Source organism: Anarrhichthys ocellatus, unplaced genomic scaffold (assembly GCF_004355925.1).
Source record: "Anarrhichthys ocellatus isolate YVR2014 unplaced genomic scaffold, GSC_Weel_1.0 scaffold188, whole genome shotgun sequence".
Lineage (NCBI taxonomy): Eukaryota > Metazoa > Chordata > Actinopteri > Perciformes > Anarhichadidae > Anarrhichthys > Anarrhichthys ocellatus.
In genome coordinates, this window is record NW_022280218.1 from 87,440 (window position 1) to 104,404 (window position 16,965).

Genomic DNA, 16,965 nt, shown 5'->3' on the forward strand with positions numbered 1-16,965 from the left:
GCAATGATGGGCAGAATACTGTGGTGTATATTTCCCTTACACCGCAGCTCACTTTCATCTCATCCAGGAAAATCCTGGCCAGAATTTTGGATTTCATGGGTCCATGAGATGAGATGAAAATAATTCAGTAGAATTTTTCTTTTAATTTTCTTTTCATTTCCCCATTTTTTAGCGCTTCTGCAATTTCCATCTGATTTAAATGACACGTAATGCAAACCTGCACACGTGACACCTTTTTGTCCCCATACAAACCAACATAAACTGAGATTGAACTACCTTTAAAATTGCTCTTGGAAAAAATAAATAAAATAAAGTGAGGTGAGAATTTTAAAAAATGATAATCACACATGCAAATGGTACATTCTAAATGTGAGAGGATTTCAGTGTACATGAGAGTGACATTCAGTCTGGTAAGGACACAGCAGACATTTGCAGAGAACTAGAAACTAATAATCCCATGTTGGAATAATACTGACTGGCTCCAGGTTTTCTGCGTGTCAGTGACTAAGAGGTCATTTTATTAAATCACAAATGTATATAGGAATATGCGCTCATAGATCATACTATCAGCTAAAATAATAAAGCTCCTTTTAAAGTATTTTTAGGGCATTTTTTTCAATGTCTATAAAAGCACCTGTGAAAGCACACATAGTTCTGTCAAAATAAAAAAAAAAAGATTTATATTTTTTATAATCTTATTGTTGAAGAAAGGTGAAAAAAGCCTATTGTGATTTTAATTTCCACATTTCCGTGAGGACGTGAATGCAGCTTTAGCAAGTTACGAAATGACGCGTTGAATACTTTCGCTTCCTAAAACAGAGAAGGTCTGCGGACTGTTATTACCGGGTAGAGTACACAGAGTCACCCCGTGGTCACTTGTGATATCAACAAGAGTTACTTCCTTTTAACACTCGGCTTTTTATTGTTATTTTAAAGTAGCGTGTTGGTGTGTCCGCATCACCATGGTCGGACTCAATGGTCGGTAGGTAGCGTTATGTTTCCTCTGCGGGGTTTCTTTTATCCGGGCTAAATAAACCACAATAGTCGGAACACAGTTAATGTAACGTTAGCTAGCGCTCGTGACGCAACATGCAGCGGTTGTTTCAATATTTGTAACTTTGTGTTCGTCTGTTGTCATCCACATTATGTTCCTTCAACCGACTTTCTAAACTCAGAGAGAGAGACAGAGAGGAATGTGTGAGCCTCAACAGCTAGTTAATTAATTGTTACAAAGGAGTGGTTCGTTAATTAATGATAGCTGCTACCCGGTTCTTCTTCACTGAGGCCATAGGAACCATCAAAGAAAGATTAAGGAAACAGCTGGGGCACAAAAGAGGGAGGTTAGTGTACAAATTAACGTCTTTACTCGACGACTAGATCAATGTAAGATGTTTATAGCATTGATTTGTCAAAGTGATAAACCAGTAAACAACTGTTTGGGTATCTGCTGTGGTTAGAACGCTTTAGCCAGTACTAATGAGTGCTTTATAGACTATTCATGCATCACATGTCTCATGAGGATTCTTATTCAGTCGCCTAAAAATATCATCTGGACTCACCAAAACGCAGTAACCAATTTCTGCAATTCTCATTGTGAGTACAATTATAACACCTGTGATATCAGTGTAAACACTGTATCTATGAAGACCGCTGAGGCTGCTCTTACTGTCATTTGTGGATGCCTAAAATTGGATTTAAAGAGAGTTAGGGAAGGTGCTCAGATGGCTCACGATACAGTTGACCTGTCTTGTCGTCTGTAATCCCACACAGGTGACCGTTCGGCAGTAAATACAGGTGAGATGGAAGAAGCCAAGGCGTCGTGCCTTAACATCCTCACCTACCACAGGGAGCTGCTGGTATCCCGGCTGAGGAGTCTTCAATGCATCCTGGACAACCTGCTGGCCTGCGGCTTCGTCTGTGAAGAAGATGTTGAGATCGTACAGCGATCTGCCACCAAGACAGATCAGGCAGGACATCTGTTTAAAAATGTGTTTCATTGTTATTCATTTAAAAAAACAAATTAAATATATTCTTAGCTCTCTCTAAAACATGTTCTGGTTAAAAATAGAAAATAAAGTTGGACATTTTTGAAATGTTAACCAACAGAGACGTTCTTTGATGTGATCATTTTCTAGGTGCGCAAAATCTTGGAGCTAGTCCAGTGCAAAGGGGAGGAGGCCTGTGAGTACTTGATTTACATCATCTATAAAGTATGTGACGCATACATAGACTTCCAGCCGTGGTTGAGAGAGATCAACTACACCCCGAGCAGTGATGTAACGGCGATGACGGTGGTTAACACCGACCCCAGTAAGTAATACAGTCACTGATGCTGTTCTGTACGTCTGTACTGTATGTCGACTGTCTAGATGTTAGCAGGGTATGAACAGTTGTATTGTTGTGTTGTATTGTATTGCATCATACATAGAGGTGTTTCTGTCTTTCTGTCCGCTCCATTTACATCAATGAGTGAAAAATACCAAATTGCAAGAATAAATTTGACATTCTAAATGCTTAAATGGAAGAATGTATTCGTTGAGTCGTTATGCAAAACATTGTGTGATGAATGAAATTCGGATTACTGATTCTTTGATGTGTAACTACCATTGTAATGTTGAAATTGACGTTGGAGCTAATTTAATGCGCATGTGGCCCGATTACATTGTGAGGTAACAATGGAAACATTACGCACCTCAGGATGAAAGTGTCATCAAATGTCTGGGAAGATCTGTAGTCTTTTTTACTTATTTTATCAGATACATTTAGCTCATTTTAACATGAATGGTGGTGAATTGTGAAACAACAGCTCAAGTGAAAGCATGTTAAAAGCACTTCTCTCAACTTAAAGGAGACATATTAGGGTCATATCCAGGCTCATACTTTTATTTGGGGTTTTTAGCTTGTTTACATGCTTTTGGTGTTTTCTAACCCTTTATTGTTCTCATACTGTCTGTCTGAACATATCTGTATTCGCCCTCTGTCTGGAACACTCACAGTTTTATCGCCTGTCTCTTTAAGTCCGCCTCCAAAAAAGCCCAGTCTGCTCTCATTTGTCAGTGTTCATGGGACTTGCTTGTCTTGACTTGGGACTTGGGGAATTGCCTATCTTGATTTGGGACTTACCTGCTGTTGTGGCTTGGGACTTGACTTAGGAATTGTCTGTCTTGATTTGGGACTTACTTGTCTTGACTTGGGAACTTGTTTGTCTTGACTTGGGGACTTGAGGGCAAATAATTGAGTCTTACTTGTGATTTGCAAAACAATGACAATTACTAACAATATTCTGAATCACCAGACCTTATGACACCACTGAAAGCTTCTGTATTGCTCTAATTCACTGTCTTCCTCTAAGTCAGCAGGTATTGTGAGAAGTTAAGGCATGAGATGAGCCGGGACACCTGCTTCATCATGTCATATGGCCAGCGAGAGGAGACCCGCCTGGAGGACCTATACACTGACACACAGATGGAACTGCTGAACGACTGCAATGAAAGTTTGGGCTTCTTGGAGAGTCTGGACCAGCTCCTAGGAGACCATGCGGTCTTCAATCCCCAAGGTGAAACCATCTATGTGATGGGGGATGCCGGTGTGGGAAAATCCATCCTCCTGCAGAAGCTCCAGAACCTCTGGTCCAAGAAGGACCTGCAGACGGACGCCATCTTCTTCTTTAAGTTCCGCTGCAGGATGTTCAGCATCTTCAAGGACACAGATCAGATCTCCCTCAGAGACCTTTTGTTCAAATACAACTGCTACCCAGATCACGATCCAGATAATGAGGTGTTTGACTACATCCTGCGCTTCCCGGAGAAGGTTCTTTTTACATTTGATGGCTATGATGAGATCCAGATCAATGACCTGATTAATGCTCCTGAAGTGGTGTCACCAGAAGTCAAGGCACACCCCGTCCAGCTGCTCATCAGCTTGCTTTGTGGGAAACTACTCAAGGGCTCCCAGAAGGTGCTGACGGCCCGGACGGGGACCGAGATCCAGAGCAGGGTGATCAGAAAGAAGCTGACTCTGCGGGGGTTCTCCCCGGCTCATCTCAAGACCTACATTGATCTTCACTTCAAGGAGCAGGAGCACCGAGATCTGGTGTCTGTTCAGCTGGATGCCAGCCCCCACCTCTGTGGCCTCTGCTCCACCCCGCTGTTCTGCTGGATTGTACTGAAGAGCTTCAGGCACCTGCACACCATGCACGACAGCTTTTATCTGCCTGAAACCTGCATCACACTCACGGACATCTTCCTCCTGCTGTCTGAGGTGTTCCTCAGCCGCTCGGGCTCACCTGCGCCGTCTCTCCTGAAGAAAAGCACTCGGTGCGTCTCAGAGACATTCAAAGCGGGGCTCAGGCCTCTCACAGCATTTGCCAAACTGGCCCTTCAGGGTATGGAGAGCGGTAGCTTCATTTACAGCCAGGAGGAGATCACTGAGTGTGGCCTGGCAGAGGAGGACCTGACCATGGGCTTTCTCAGACCCATCAGTGAGTATGATGCCAGTGGGAGCCCCGCTACATTTGAAGTCCTCCATGTCATCCTCCAGTCTTTCCTGGCGGCGTTTGCTCTGGTGTTAGATGAGCAGGCTGCTGCCGCCTCCATCCTCAAGTTCTTTGCAGAGTGCAGCAGGAAAAGAGAGCCGTCCTGTCTGCCGTTTGACCCCTGCAACTGTGGCTCCTCGAAGTCCAACGAAAATACGCCATTTGAAACGAATGAACACCTCCAGTTCACTAATCTCTTCTTGTGTGGACTGCTGTCCAAGGCTCACGCTGGCCTGATGGAGCACCTGGTGTGTCCTGTGTTACTGAAGAAAAAACGGGCCTTGCTGAAATCCTACCTCTCCACCAGTGTAAAGTACCACCTCACTGGCTTACCCCACTACAACAGCGGGGAGGGCAGGAAAGTTCACGTTTTGCCCAACTTCCTGTGGATGCTGAGGTGCATCTTTGAGACAGGCAGCAAAGACATCGCTCAGATGACAGCGAAAGGCATCACAGCCGGCTTCATCAAGCTGGGTTACTGCAATGTGTTCTCAGGGGACTGCACCGCCCTGAACTTTGTACTGCAGCACCGTCGGAGGCTCCTGGGCCTTGACATGGACAACAACAACATCAGTGACTATGGGGTGAAGCAGCTGAGGCCCTCCTTCTGCAAGATGACAGTAGTGAGGTAAAAAAAACATACACACACTACAACTACCGTCAAATCTCCATTGATGGACGTTCAGGCTGATATTATAATGTAAACACTAATCCAACTGCTTGTCTTCAGATTGTGTGTCAACCACCTGTCTGACAGCAGCATCGAGGTTCTTGCAGAGGAGCTGTGTAAGCACAAAGTCGTGGAGGTCTTAGGGTGAGTGAACATGGCAATTGTTCCAAGATAACTGTGTGCCAGTGGGGAAAAAATGTTCAGATATTTAACTAAGTGAAAAAATTGACCCTTTAAATTGGGAGAAAAGGGACCAGTGGGTAAATGGGTAGTGGTTTGGTCCTTTGGTATATAATTGTATTTTTGGTTGTACAAACAAGTGTTAGTGCTCCATAAAGGACAATTCTGCTCTGTTATTCTGAAAGTGAAACAGAATCTTCAACCTTTAATCCGTTTTTTTGTCCTCAGGCTTTACAACAATTACATCACAGATGTTGGAGCCAAGCTCATTGCTCAGATAATTGAGGAATGCCCAAAGCTGCGAGTTGTCAAGTATGTTTCTAACCTGTATCAATATAAAGTTTAAATACTATAATAATGATATTTGTAAAATTAATGTGTCTTATGTTTCGTAAATTGATGACATTGCTTTTTCCTTAGGATTGGGAAAAACCAGATCACTAGTGTTGGTGGGAGGCATTTGGCCAGCGGCATACAGAAGAGCACTTCTATATTTGATGTGGGGTAAGACTTCACTGCTGTAAAACCTCTTGGCTGGTTTAGATCACTTAAAGCAGCATATTCTCATCCAGCTGTGCTCATGAAAGAAATGATATATCAAGTGACACAAAATATGTTCAGCGTGTTATCTAAAAAAACATCATTGTTTAAATTTTCACGATTGAACCCAAATTTTGCAAAGCATTAGAATACGTTTGTCAAGCTTTCGCAAGTTGTGCAATTTTCCAAGCATTTTTTCGGCTAACCTGACAATCCATTGGTGAATAAAGCACGGTAAATTACAGCACAGAGGAGTTGTTTGACTTGTTTAATCTTGATGGAGGTCTGTGCACATAATATAAATGTGAAATTAAAGGTGCAGCGTGTAGGATTTGGCGGCATCCAGCGGCGAGATTGCGGATTGCAACCAACTGAAACTTCTCCTGTGTGCCAAGCGTGTAGGTCGGAGAACTACAGTGGCCAAAGCGAAAACATGAAAGTGCAAATGGCCCTATTATCTAGAGCCAGAGTTTAGTTTGTCCGTTCTGGGCTACTGTAGAAACATGGCGGCCGGCTCTGTGAAGAGGACCTGCTCCTTTTGTTGTTATAAAAAGGGCTCATATTAAAGTGAAGAAAATACAACAATTCTTATTTCCAACTGATTATACACCAAAGAAAACATACTTTAGTTAATAATATATTCTGCCAATTGATCCCTCTAATTTGTATACACTGCACCTTAAAAGCATGAAAACATGTCTAATACATCTTCTCTTGGAGGATACTGCTGGTCCTTTGTGTTTGTATGCTTTGTGACACAGCCCGATGACTGTTTTCATATCTTTGCTTCCAGAATGTGGGGGAACAGCATTGGCGATGAGGGAGCAGAGGCATTTGCGGAAGCTCTGAGGCACCACCCGAGACTTACCAACCTCAGGTGAGAAGGCAGCTACCGACAAAGACAATAAAAACCTGCTGATTGAAAATCATTGATTAAATTGAGTAATTTCTATGTTCTAGTCTCTCAGCCAATGGCATCACGTCTAAAGGTGGGAGGTGCCTGGCAGAAGCGCTGAAAGAGAACAGCGTCCTCAGGATATTCTGGTAGGCAGGTCGCCCAGTTTGAGCAAAGTGAATATCTGAAGTTCTAACAGAACTACTCTCTGTATTGAAGTGCGTGTCTATGCTGTTGTAGGTTGGTGCAGAATGAGTTGACTGACGATGCAGCTCCACTCTTGGCTGAGTTGGTCCAAGCGAACACAGGTTTAAGCCACCTCTGGTAAAGAAAACACACACGCTCTGTATTTACTCACATGATGTGAAGACCAGGGGTCTCATTTATAAAACTGTCACGGTTTAGGCTTTGCCCCCTGTGTTCCTGTGTGTCTGTGTGTGTGTGTGTGTGTGTGTTTCCCTCGATTGCACTCATCCTACTCACCTGCCCAGTCCACTCAGCTGCCTTCAATCTTCTCATCACCCCACACATATATACTCCCCTGCTTTCCCTGTTCTGGTTGTCAGATCGTCCTTGTTCGTTCCCCTGTCTGTCCCTGCATTGTGTCTCCCTCGTGTTTGCGCCGCGCTCCAGCGTTTGACATTTTGACTTTTTAAGTAAAAACCTTATTTTTCAACTTCATCTCGTCTCCAGTGTCTGTGTCTGCGCTTGAGTCTCAGATCTGCCCCTCGGACGTGACAGAACGATCTGACCATGACAGACTCAGCAGACCAGTATTGGGGAACCCGCTTGGCCAGGGGAGGGCCTTTGAGCGTCCAGTCAAGTTTGTTTTTATAGATCACAACGTTTGCGTGGGAAGTGGCGATCGCCTCTCTTAGGCCCCGTTTTGTGCGTACGCAGCGGTTATAAAGGAGACCCCTGTTGAATACCACGGTCAGACACTGATCATCAGAAAGTCACATGCTTTGTATATTTGTCTGCAGGTTAATCAACAATCAGTTCACTGTGGATGGGATCAAAAACCTCGCTGCAGGCCTTACCAACAACACAGCACTCAAAGAGATATGGTGAGGATCAAGAATCATTTCACAGTGACTCTCAGGCATCTGTGGTAACATTTCCTTTCATCCAATTATCAAAGTAATGCAAGAAAAGAAGACTCAGACTTCATCACGGTTTTATCACAGTTAAAGTGAGACTGTGTAACAACAACCAATGATTAACAGTCGTACAGGTGGAGAAGAGACGCGAAGTCAGTGAGCTGGCAGCAATGGAGTGCTGCAGAGGAGGTGTATATTTGTAGGCTAACCCCGGCAGTTAGCACCTCACTGGTTCTCTCGACAAAAGATAAGAAAATAAGCTCTGTGGCAACCACGGACCTTATTTCAGGCATATCGGCAACAACCCATTTAAAAAACCTATTGATACCAGACGATTCCAGGTTTTCTTATTGCTTATATTTAACTTTTCATTTGTGGGGGATGGGGTCTATTTTCTTGAAACAGGATCGTGTGGGAGGTCATAACACAATGACGTCTCACTGTCAATTGCAAACCAATAGTATCATTATTTAATATTGGATAGCTGGTAGGAGGGGCAGAGGGGAATGGATCTTTATTTGTATTGGATGTTATTATATGGATTGTCTGGCTTTAATCAATATTTGTATAATGACTGTGTCAGGAGACAATGGGAAAGGTGTCGCTCGATGAACCTACGGAGAATTATCGACTGAATCTGCAGCTCCCCTTGACTTTACAGAGCAGAGTTTCAGCTCGCTGTTGAGCTGTCCGATCAGCAACTTTACTGTTTGGGCTCGCTCTCACGGCTTTCATAGCGTTGTTTTGGGCTGCAGCAGGCAGCTCTTTTGAGAGAAAAAGCTCTAAAACACGACCTGCCCGGCAGCAAACAGCAGACAGACACAGTGAGAGACGAGCTGGTGAACACAGTGGAGCATGTAACAGTTAGAGGGACAGATATGTCCATCAGTAGTTAGTACAGACACAAAATAGAGCTGAAAGTGAGAGAATATTGGACTCACATGGACGCAAACACAACTCCAGATGACTGATCATGTTGCCAAATGGCCCAAAAAAAACTTATTGCCAAGGATAATAGAATAAGCTTTCTTCTTTTATAAATGATTTTTATAAAAAATCATATATAATATAAAAAATGATTTTACTACTGGTAAAAGTAGGGTACTGAAGTAGCCTTCTGCTATTATATGTGACAAAACGTCTCCGGGTTTTGCGGTTAGCCCTTCATGTTAAACTGTAGACTAAATTCAAATTAATGGATCCTGAAAGTTGGAATTGCTAAACATAATTAGTTGTATTTAATGTACTATTGTGATTATAGTGATGCATCCGGAAGCTCGCATGCTTTATGTTTTGCTGTTTCTGTTAATTGAAAATGAGTCACTCACTGTTGTAGAATTAATTAGGGTGACAAACCCTTCAACAGAGCCATTTCCATGTATTCTCCCTTTTGAAAGCATGAATGTCTGATGGTGTCTGATTGCTTTCTTACAGTGTGAAAGGAAACCAGCTCTCTGAGGAGGAAGAGAAACTGTTTGTGGAAGAGAAAAGGCTGCGGTTCCACTGACTGGGCAGTGCCGTGAGACAAGCATGTGCTGAATAATGTCCGTATGAAAAGACAAAGTGTGTTCACTGTATGCACAGTGTCACCAAGCTGACACAGCATGGTGTATGATTTCACCTGGGTGCAACTGTTTGGCTGTGGGCAAAAAGTCTGACTATAATGGAAATACCGTGTATGTACGCATCACATTGTTCATTGTTGATGAAAACAGTCTGTTTCATGTTCGTGTAGAAGATGTTTACTGTGAAATTTCGACCAAATATTTGACAGCCGACATGACTGAAAAAAGGAAGTGAAAACAAACCACCGGCTTCCTTCTCCGTGAACCCTTTCATAAACTTTAGGTGCATGTTTTTATTTGTATGCATTTATAAACATAACTATTATATTTATTATGTGACTAGTTTTCCACAGAGCTGATGGGATGTGTTGAGGTGTACATTAGTGTGAGAGTGACTGATGTTTACTGTCTGTGCAGAGATATACAGATACCCTTTGGCAACTGGATGCCAATAAGAATGTATTCGGTTGCATGACATCAGTGTATAAATGTGTTCTGATGGACTCTTGAGAGGGAAAAGGCTGATGGCCTCTGGTCAACGAGGACAAAACATGGAGCTTGGTTCAATAAAGAAGACTGCTCTCCTTATTCTCTGGATCTGTTTCACAGCAGAACTCATCAAATGAATTATGCCACTGTTCTACTGAAGTGTTCTAGGAATCTACTGCATGACATTGAGCTAGCATGGCCAATAGTAGCGTCCTCAAACTGACATACCCAAATGGAAGGCAGCCATTATTTAGGTTGAAAATGACAGCCGTGCTTTCTCTGCTATATCTTTCAATTTCTGCTGCGAAAAAGGCCAATTATTTGCCTCAATAAAATATATGAGGCAATTTCTTGTTGCGGTCATAAAACTATTACTATTGTATTTAATACAAAAATTGCATCAAAATGTAATTGTACAGTATGCCATAGAAACATCATAAAAAAGTCAGAATAGTGGGATATGCCCCTAAAAAAATAAAAAAGTCATAGCTTAGTATTTAAAAAGTCATAGTATAGTAAGTGGGAAAAAGTCATAAAAAGTAAATAAATAATTGTATACTATTTTTAAACTTGTATCATACTAACATAACTTTTTTTAAATACTATACTATGACTTTTTTACATAATAAACTGACTCCTATTACTTTTTTTGACATACAGACTTTTTCATGAATTTTTACGACATACTATGACTTTATTTCAATTATAGTTATATTTAAACTATATTATAGTTTTTCGACAGTATGAATTTTTTTTCCTTCCGATATACTTAATTATGCCTTTCGACATACTATACTATGACTTTTTAATGAATTGTTTTCAGCATACTTTTCGACTTGTTTCGATATACTATAATGTGACTATTATTACTTTTTTTTTTTTTTATTAAAACATACTCTACTATGTCTTTAGGGCCTAACCATTTAAGTAAGGGCTATTCAAGTGTTTGTATTGTTGATTTACCTCGAAACAAATTATCCACAAGTTACTGACGGCTCTTTCCCGATGTAAGTCTATGGGAAAAGGGCCTCGTGGAATCATGTGATGGACCCAGGAATTGTAGTGCCACAGTTTGCCCACTATGTCAAATTTTCCTCAAAGCCTGGCGCTCTCCCTGGGGGTTTGGGTAAGACACATGCAGCGTCTGAGCTGCGACGGAGCATTACAGCAGACGGCGCAACAAATAAAGGAATGGACCTGCACAGGTACTCTTTGGTGGCACTCAGCCTGACCAGGCAGCAACCTCCAGTTCTGAAAAGTGAAGCAAATTCTGAAGTGCTTCAAACTAGCATTCGTTCTTCAGGGGGCGACGACTCTGGTTGCAAAGAGAAGTCTGGTTGTATAGAAGTCTATGAGAAAATGACTACTTCTCATTTGATTTACCTCAGTAAACATTGTAAATATGAGTTTATGGTCTCAATCTCTAGTTCCAAGTCTTCTTCAATACAGCATGATGTTCATTGAGTAAACAATTGTCCCATTTAGAGTAAAATAGACCATAAAGCAGGGTATAATTTAGGGCGGGGCTACCTTGTGATTAAAGTATATGGCATCTCTACCACGGCTTCACTCAGCAGTCCAAATGTGGTCACCAAAATCCATGATGGAGATGGCCAAAATGCTGAACTCAAGGCTTCAAAACCGCCGTCGACAAACCAATGGGTGACGTCACGATGACTACCTCCACTTCTTTGATACAGTCCGGGGGCCGGACAAAACGTTTTGGTGACGGTCGAATGGATGGCGGCCGATAGAAAGCATGTGGTCTTTTATTAGATATCTTATTAGGATATTGACACACAATTTATCATAACAGGAAAGTGAGGATGAGCCAGGCTTTTCAAAATAAAGGCCTAGGAAACTAGGGATGGAAAACGTTTCACAGTCCCACAAAGTAACCAACCTCAGGACGAGGCTGTTTTTCTTTTGAAATAAAAGCTCTATAGAGCAACTTTCCTCAAAGGAAGCCCCCAACTAATAAAAGCCCCCAACTCTCACTGTATGTTAACAGGAAACTAGGAATCAACCTATTTTTTCAAAAATAAAAGCCCCACAGTAGCTATATCATAACAGGAAGCTCAGGGTGAGGCATGTTTCTCAAAATAAACAACCCTAACAGTCACTGTTTATGATCAGGAAAATAAGATTAGACCTAGTTTTTCAAAAGTAAAAGTGCTTACAGTTCAACTCTTGTCACGGGCTTAGTTAGACCTTAACTGATTTTATCCTAATTCCAACAAAGACAATTTCAGGAAACATCAATTTCTTCTTTGTATACTTCAGCTCATTTAAGACCTTGCTCTAAAACTCCCATTTGAACTTTCATAGTTTACTCTATATTTTGCATCCATCATCACTTTCCCACTTCTCAAACTACTCACACAGTGCTGCTTCAGCTGCTTTTTTTTTCATTTTAAACTAAAATCTACTGGTTCATACTCCATTCAAACATCAAAATCTCCCGCATCTCTCATACATTAGAAATTTTGTACAACTTTTTAAGCCCATTTATACTTTTTGAACATATTAAACACAGCTGATTGAGAATTCATAATTTGAACCCATCCCTTTCCTACTTTTTCAACTCATTCATTCTCCTTCAGCAGCCTCTTCATCCAAATAGCAATTCAGTTTAGCCTCAGCCTGTCAACACTTAGTATTGACATCTCAATGTATTCAGGAACTTTCTTAGTTTTATGTTTTATTATTTTTTTATAGCAAAAGATATAGATACACATTGTCAGATTTCAAACACTATGCAATTTAAAATAGAAATGCTGTGCTCTTGTACGATAAACAAGATGTCTGGATATTTATCATGTTTTATCTATTCAATAGTTACAAGGAAAACTTCTTGATACTTCAGTATTTCATGATTCTCATCAACTGCTATGTGAAAATGTGTTTGACTACACAGTGAATATCAGTAGCCATAAGCTAATACAAATACAGCCTCCCAGTATCAAATGCCAGGAAGATATGTCAAGAGCACTACGAATACATACTGATACACAGATTCCAAAAATGTGACATTGAATAAGTCTGTCAGTCTGTCAAGAATATTTTAACATTTCAGCACTCTACCTTCAGTGTTTAGTAATTGACTTTTTTTAGTCAGTGAAACAACAGCAATTCTTAATCCCAGTGGGGTTATTAAAGTATTCGAACTTTCTAACTTTCTGTTTGACACCCTAAGGGTCCCCCACTCACTCTGTCATCTCCAGGACAATTTCCTACCGGTACACTCCCCTGCACATCCCTGCTATGTTTCTTTATTTAAATACACTTGACACTTTTTATACTTACATTACACTTGTTTATAGTTCTGTTATCCGTTTGTTTGTGCACTATATTTTACAGTACATTTTTATATTTTTTGCACTGTGTTGATTGTTTAATGTTATGCACCACCCGCCATGTCAAATTCCTTGTATGTGCAACATACCTCTGCAATAAACGGTTCTGATTCTGATTCGGCCAAATGTTATCATGTCATATGCAGACAGAAGAGAGTGATGCTTTTATTATATGTAGTGATTAAAGATGGATTCATATTTTTCTTGCTTGCCTGACGTTACATTCGGCTCACCGTTCTGCTTGATGAAGGCCTGAGAAAACAAAATATATTATATATCTGAGACCATCATCTCACTCATATTTCTGTATCGGTAGCTACAAGTCTCTAATAGTCTTACCTCCATTTCCTCCAAGGAGGCAGATCCGTCCTCCACTCTCTGTCCAAGGCCATGACTGAAACTTGAGTAGCGCTCCTGTGTGAATCACACATAGATAACATTACTGTACCTGTAAATATAAGTCCATTAAACAGTGGTTTTCCTTTAGCTGCAGACATACCTTCACCATACCAGCGATGAGCCCGTCCTTAATAATGCGAACAGCATTTCTGAGTCCTCTGGCAAAGGTGTCCATGGCTCCGATGTGAGCGATGAACAGGTCCTCCAGGTCTGTGGACTCCCGGCGCACCTTAGCATCAAAGTTCAGGCCTCCTGGCTGCAGACCACCTTGTTCAACGATGACCTGGAGAAGATTAGACACTAAATAATAACTAGGTTCCTGAATCACTGTTCTGAACTGTACTACAGACCGTGCAATAAACATTTATATGAACATTAAAAATGCACTAATCAATATTTTCTATATTATCTATTTCTATTTTGGGGGTTTTCCAGCCAGGATTGTCCTCATTAGCCTTGTTCGCTGCCACAGAAGGCAGCTGTTTTCAGCTAAATGTTTCTTATTTGGGGGTTTCATTACTTTATATACATATAATAAGTATACCAATATCAATTAGGTGGTTACCTGCATGAGAAAAAAAGTTATAATATTCATCCGCTTAATTTGACAAAGACAAGCGCTAGAAAGGTTTACGCTGTATTTTACAAAGCATCATGGTCTTTTAAAGTATACATTACACGAACATACACGTTTCAATGTCTTCGTGTGCACACGGCCCTGCAGTCTCATGCCCTTTTATGGGGATTGGCAGGGCGTGTACCTACGCTAATTAGGATTAACTGCCACACACCTTCAATTTACGAGGACATTGGGATTCATCATTATTACAACACAGGCACAAACAATGCTGCTGTTTAAGAACAAATCGTGAATCTTTTCTTCGGACCTTTCTTGAGGACAATGTTTTATTTATTTTTTTACTTTGGAAGATATTAATGAATAAGGCCCGTGTTGCTAATATAATTTGTTCCTCTGCCCCCCTGTGGCCAAAATATCAATCGTTACTAATGAATAATCCTTTAAACCTTTGCTAAGTGTTTGAACAATGTCAACTATTTCTATCCTTATCTTACAGTGTTTGGACAATGTCACCTGCACAAACATCATCGGCAATAAACTCTGCTACAAATCACTGAAATAAGTTCACCTTCATGACCACGGTGGTGTTCCTGATGTCCATGGGGAACTGGTCTGTGTCCCAGCCCAGGTCAGTAGAGCCAGTGTTGGAGTCAACTGAACCCAGCATCCCAAACCTGTCCACCAGGAACATACAGAAAGTCAAACTGTCATCGCTTTAAAGATGCTGTGGATGTGCCAAACATTTTGCAACAGTAGATATTAGATATTATTCATAATGTCTCACGCAGACGCCATGACAACGTCATGTTCGTAGGAGTGTCCTGCCAGAGTGGTGTGGTTGGGCTCAATGTTCAACTTGAAGTGACTCTTCAGACCGTAATGCTGAAGGAATCCGATGACACTCATAGCATCTAAAGAAGAGAGTGACATATAGAACGCATCATGAGGACTGTTGGATTACAAAGCATGTTTGTTTGGACAAACCTTACCATAGTCATACTGGTGTTTGCAGGGCTCCTTAGGCTTGGGCTCGATGAGAAACTGACACTTCAACCCAATCTTCTCTTTGTACTCTGGTGACAAATATACAGACGTGAAATTTAAAGTGGGCCGCATGCTGACCAAAATTCTGATTTGGAATTAATCCTGTATTCATGTGCACACTTACTGATGGCCATTTTGAAGAAGTTGGCCATGTGCTTCAGTTCAGCAGCAACGTCCGTGTTATGGACGGAGAAGAAACCCTCCCTTGCTCCGCAAAACACTGAGACAAATATATACAACGATGTGGCAACGATGTGGCTGCACTGCCGGAGCATGTCGATAGTTTAGACACATCAAGTCACTCATACCGAAATTTTCTGCACCCAGCTTCTTGGCGGTATCGAGCCCCTTCTTAAGCTGAGCGCCAGCGTAGGCCAGAACGTGACAGTCTGGGTTGGTGGCTGCACCATTCATGTACCTGTCACATGGATAACATGTGTATACATCATTAAGTTTACTGAGAAAGAACCTCTTTCCTTGCTAAACCTCAGGATTATTTTTTTTGGGGGGGGGGGGGGGTTCTGAATAAAACTCTGACCTTTGGTGGACAAAGAGGTTGCAGGTGGCCCACAGCACCTTGATTCCAGTCTGGCTCTGCAGCTGGAGAGCCAGATCTGTTATTTCCTCCAGGTTCCTGTTGGACTCCTCCAGGGTGGAGCCCTCAGGAGCCATATCCCTGTAGTAAACAGAGGACGGATATTACATTTCCCTGCTTTTAAATACTATTTAATTAATTAATTACGGCGATTCGCACAGAGGAAGTTGCCAAAGGAGGGTCTTACGGCACAACACCACTGTAGCAAGTCTTACTGGCACTAGATAGATATTCTAATAATCCATTTAAACCAATATTCACGTACAAAGTACAGGTAGTTTGATTATGTAAGCCCAGATAATAAATATCAAGAAAAAAACAAACCTATCAAAAACAATGAAATGGTCAACTACCTGTCATGAAATGTGTAGTATTTCACCTGTAAAAAAAAAAAAGAAAGAAGAAGAAACAGCAGTCACAGAGGAAACACACATCATAACATATACAGTAATCAACTGTGTGTAACTGTGACTTTCATGGTAAAGTTGAAGTGATTTCCCCTCACGCCAAGCTTGGTGAAAAACTCAAAAGCGGCCCGGAGTCGCTTCTTGGCTGAGTCCATCGGAGTTCCTTCATTCCAGGGCTGGTGGAGGGTCGGAGACCCAAAAGGATCAGCTCCTAATAAAAGAAGACGACAATTCAAAGAAAGAAGATAATATCTGTTGGGCTCAATTAAAAATGTATTTCTGTATACAAATCTAAAAAGACAATAGAATGACAGCATTCATGTGTGTTTACAAGAGCCTATTCCCACAGACTGTTTGAGGACTGATGACAAAATGAGTGTTAGGTCAGTTGTTACAGTACCAGTGCCACAGAAGGTGTGCCAGTAGCAGACGGAGAACCTCAGCCAGTCCTCCATCTTCCTCCCCATCAGCACCTGCACAGACAAGCACCGATCTTAGACCTTCAAACATGGCATCCGCACGCACTCACTCACTCACTCACACACACACACACACTCACACACACACACACACACACACACACACACACACACACACACACACACACACAC

The 16,965-nt window shown here is 41.6% G+C and overlaps 2 protein-coding genes across 5 annotated transcripts in view; one reads left to right on the forward strand and one right to left on the reverse strand.

The window, feature by feature from the left end:
- The first annotated feature begins 806 nt into the window (after window positions 1-806).
- On the forward strand, window positions 807-10,070 carry nod1 (nucleotide-binding oligomerization domain containing 1). Of its 4 annotated transcripts, none has more exons than XM_031878615.1 (12): window positions 807-1,593; window positions 1,771-1,967; window positions 2,136-2,310; window positions 3,353-5,162; window positions 5,265-5,348; window positions 5,613-5,696; window positions 5,805-5,888; window positions 6,718-6,801; window positions 6,885-6,968; window positions 7,060-7,143; window positions 7,803-7,886; window positions 9,354-10,070. In XM_031878615.1, exons 1-12 carry the CDS (start codon window positions 1,515-1,517, stop codon window positions 9,424-9,426), a joined length of 2,922 nt encoding a protein of 973 aa, XP_031734475.1. In that variant the 5' UTR covers window positions 807-1,514; the 3' UTR covers window positions 9,427-10,070. The 4 variants fall into 4 exon arrangements, with proteins under 4 accessions (XP_031734475.1, XP_031734476.1, XP_031734477.1 ...); XM_031878616.1 differs by having other exon boundaries at window positions 807-982; XM_031878617.1 differs by having other exon boundaries at window positions 807-982; window positions 1,786-1,967.
- Window positions 10,071-13,372: 3,302 nt separating this feature from the next.
- Window positions 13,373-16,965, reverse strand: part of LOC116400663 (xylose isomerase-like) — a 5,245-nt gene continuing 1,652 nt past the window's right edge. Inside the window, exons 3-14 of the mRNA XM_031878608.1 lie at window positions 16,755-16,827; window positions 16,453-16,565; window positions 16,301-16,326; window positions 15,891-16,028; window positions 15,661-15,770; window positions 15,477-15,572; window positions 15,298-15,381; window positions 15,093-15,219; window positions 14,877-14,982; window positions 13,829-14,011; window positions 13,669-13,743; window positions 13,373-13,581 (exon numbers count right to left, since the gene is read on the reverse strand). Of these exons, the coding sequence (XP_031734468.1) occupies window positions 13,498-13,581; window positions 13,669-13,743; window positions 13,829-14,011; window positions 14,877-14,982; window positions 15,093-15,219; window positions 15,298-15,381; window positions 15,477-15,572; window positions 15,661-15,770; window positions 15,891-16,028; window positions 16,301-16,326; window positions 16,453-16,565; window positions 16,755-16,827 (1,215 nt within the window). The 3' untranslated portion in view covers window positions 13,373-13,497. The remainder of the gene's footprint in view (window positions 13,582-13,668; window positions 13,744-13,828; window positions 14,012-14,876; window positions 14,983-15,092; window positions 15,220-15,297; window positions 15,382-15,476; window positions 15,573-15,660; window positions 15,771-15,890; window positions 16,029-16,300; window positions 16,327-16,452; window positions 16,566-16,754; window positions 16,828-16,965) is intronic.